The 2,638-nt window shown below is 55.7% G+C and overlaps 1 protein-coding gene across 1 annotated transcript; it reads right to left on the minus strand.

Moving 5' to 3' along the window:
• Positions 1-898: 898 nt before the first annotated feature.
• LOC311311558 (potassium voltage-gated channel subfamily A member 2) lies at positions 899-2,374 on the minus strand (the record flags this gene model as incomplete). Its single annotated transcript, XM_084441308.1, has 1 exon — positions 899-2,374. One exon carries the CDS (start codon positions 2,372-2,374, stop codon positions 899-901), a length of 1,476 nt encoding a protein of 491 aa, XP_084297434.1.
• Between the last annotated feature and the right edge of the window lie 264 nt (positions 2,375-2,638).

The following is a 2,638-nucleotide window of genomic DNA, read 5'->3' on the forward strand; positions in this document are numbered from 1 at the left end:
GACTGAAGTCAACTATCCTACAGTACTTACATACCAGTCTAGCTGCTAAGTATGGGTGAAAAACAATAAAAACAGGAGGAGACATTCACTTTGTCCTGACAGCTCTGCAGTAAGACTTGATAGGGGCGAGTGGGGGCGGAGCTTGCACTGCACAAACATTAAATCATGTAAGACCAAAAGCAGTGAAAAGTCAAGGTCATTCACAGTCACTCATCAGATACTGATGTCTATGGGGAAAAAAGGGGGTCGAACCGTGAGCTCGGAGCGGATGACTTTCATTCATCCTTTAAATCACAGTCGCCTGCTTTGAGCTCGTACGCGACCCGCGATCTCCGGCTCAATCGGCCACCAAACTGTTCGCTTTCCCTTCCCTTCAGAAGCAGTGTTTTGATGCATCGCGCAATTACTCCTCCTCAGAAGCGCATGGGCCACAGTGTGCCTGTGGGCGGAGGAGTGGAACAGCAGGAGAAAACAAGTGACTTTAGAAGGCGAGAGATTTTCTTTCTTTTACTATCCCCCTCTTTTTTTGCACTACTGTTGGCTACTGTTGTAGGGAGGGTATATAAATTGAATATTGATTTGAGGCAGTCACACAGAAGAAGCCAGCTCCATGCATACATCAAATGCAAAATTTGGATTGTAAGATTGATGGTAAAAAAAAAGAGCCAAGTTTGAGGACGAGGGGGGCGAGGAACGAAAAGAGCATTGGATTGTGGGGTTGGGGAAGTGGGGTCAGCACACGGTCTCTGTTGTGTCTCCTCGCTTTAATCGGCGAGTCCTGTCCTGAATCTATTGCCTTGATATTCCAGCACCATCGGAGACGGGAGGCTGAACGCCGTCCAATCCCGTCGTATCTTTCCAGCCAGCCCCACCCCGAGGGGGGAGATCGGCCAGACGACTACACGTCTGTGAGCATCTTAGTGATGTTGACATAGTTCGTATTGGCCAGCGTGCAGTTGGCAGCCTTCAGGTTCTCCTCCTGGAAGTCCTCGTTGCTGTTATTCCCCGCCTCCTGGATCTCCATGTAGTCTGATTTGCTGACGGAGGAGCCGCTCCTGCTCTTCTTCAGCTCCTCATTGGAGTCCGCTTTGGGGACATTGACCTGCAGGTACTGCGCCTGCTCCTCGCCCTCCGTCTCGCGGTGGTAGAAGTAGTTGAAGTTGGAGACGATGACGGGCACGGGCAGGGCGATGGTCAGCACGCCGGCAATGGCGCACAGCGATCCCACGATCTTCCCGCCGATGGTGGTCGGGACCATGTCGCCGTAGCCGACGGTCGTCATGGAGACCACGGCCCACCAGAAGGCGTCCGGGATGCTCTCGAACTGCGACTCGGGCTCGTCCGCTTCGGCGAAGTAGACGGCGCTGGAGAAGAGGATCACTCCTATGAAGAGGAAGAAGATGAGCAGTCCCAGCTCCCTCATGCTGGCCTTCAGGGTCTGGCCCAGGATCTGGAGCCCCTTGGAGTGACGGGAGAGCTTGAATATACGGAAGACTCTGACCAGACGGATGACCCTGAGGATGGCTAAGGACATGGCTTGCTGGCCCGCCTGCCCATCCTCCGGCCTGTCGGCCAGCTCCGTGCCCAGGGTGATGAAGTAGGGGATGATAGCCACGATGTCAATGATGTTCATGATGTTCCCGAAAAACCCTGCCTTGCTGGGGCAGGCGAAGAAGCGCACCAGGAACTCAAAGGAGAACCAGATGATGCAGAGTGTCTCCAGGATGAAGAAGGGGTCGGTGAAGTAGGTGGAGGTGTAGATGATGGTGTAGTTGCCGTCGGGCATTAAGATCCTGTGCATCTCGTCCTCGTCGTTGCGGAAGATGGGCAGGGTCTCCAGGCAGAAGCTGACGATGGAGATGAGGATGACCATGACGGAGATGATGGCGATGATGCGCGCGGGGCCCGAGCTCTCGGGGTACTCGAACAGCAGCCACACTTGTCTCTGGAACTCGTTGTCGGGCAACGGGCGCTCCTCCTCCTTGATGAAACCCTCGTCCTCCCGGAACATCTCGATGGCTTCGTCTCCGAGCTCGTAGAAGCGGATCTCCTCCGAGAAGATGTCGAGCGTGACGTTGACGGGCCGCCGTAGCCGCCCGCCCGACTGGTAGTAGTAGAGAATGGCGTCGAAGCTCAGCCTGTTCCTGTCGAAGAAGTACTCGTTCCTCAGCGGGTCGAAGTAGCGCATCCTCTTCTTGGGGTCCCCCAGCAGGGTCTCTGGGAACTGGGAGAGGGTTTTGAGCTGCGTCTCGAAGCGCAGGCCGGAGATGTTGATGACCACTCTCTCGCAGCACTCGTGGTCGGCCTCTGGGTCATACTCCTGTCCTGGGCGGGCGGCAGCCTCGTCGGAGGGGTCGCCGGCGGCCACGGTCATTCTGCAGGGTGGGGGATGGGGGAGAGGCCTGCCCTGTTCAATTGGGCTGCGAGGTCCTGCAACCCGGGGGACAGCAGGGAGGGGGGTGAGGAGAGGGAGGGGGCTCAACGTCGTAGAGGCCGGTGGGCCACAGGATGTCACCTAGGATCTGGCTTGCGTGGGAGAGAAGAGAGCGATGGGCATGTCAGGCAGGTTTTCAACAAGCAATTTTGATATAATGTAACTGAGCAAACTGTTAAAGATGCTATGTGTAAGAACTTACTT

The sequence above is a fragment of the Borostomias antarcticus genome (assembly GCF_949987555.1).
Source record: "Borostomias antarcticus genome assembly, chromosome: 7".
In the NCBI taxonomy this organism is placed as follows: domain Eukaryota; kingdom Metazoa; phylum Chordata; class Actinopteri; order Stomiiformes; family Stomiidae; genus Borostomias; species Borostomias antarcticus.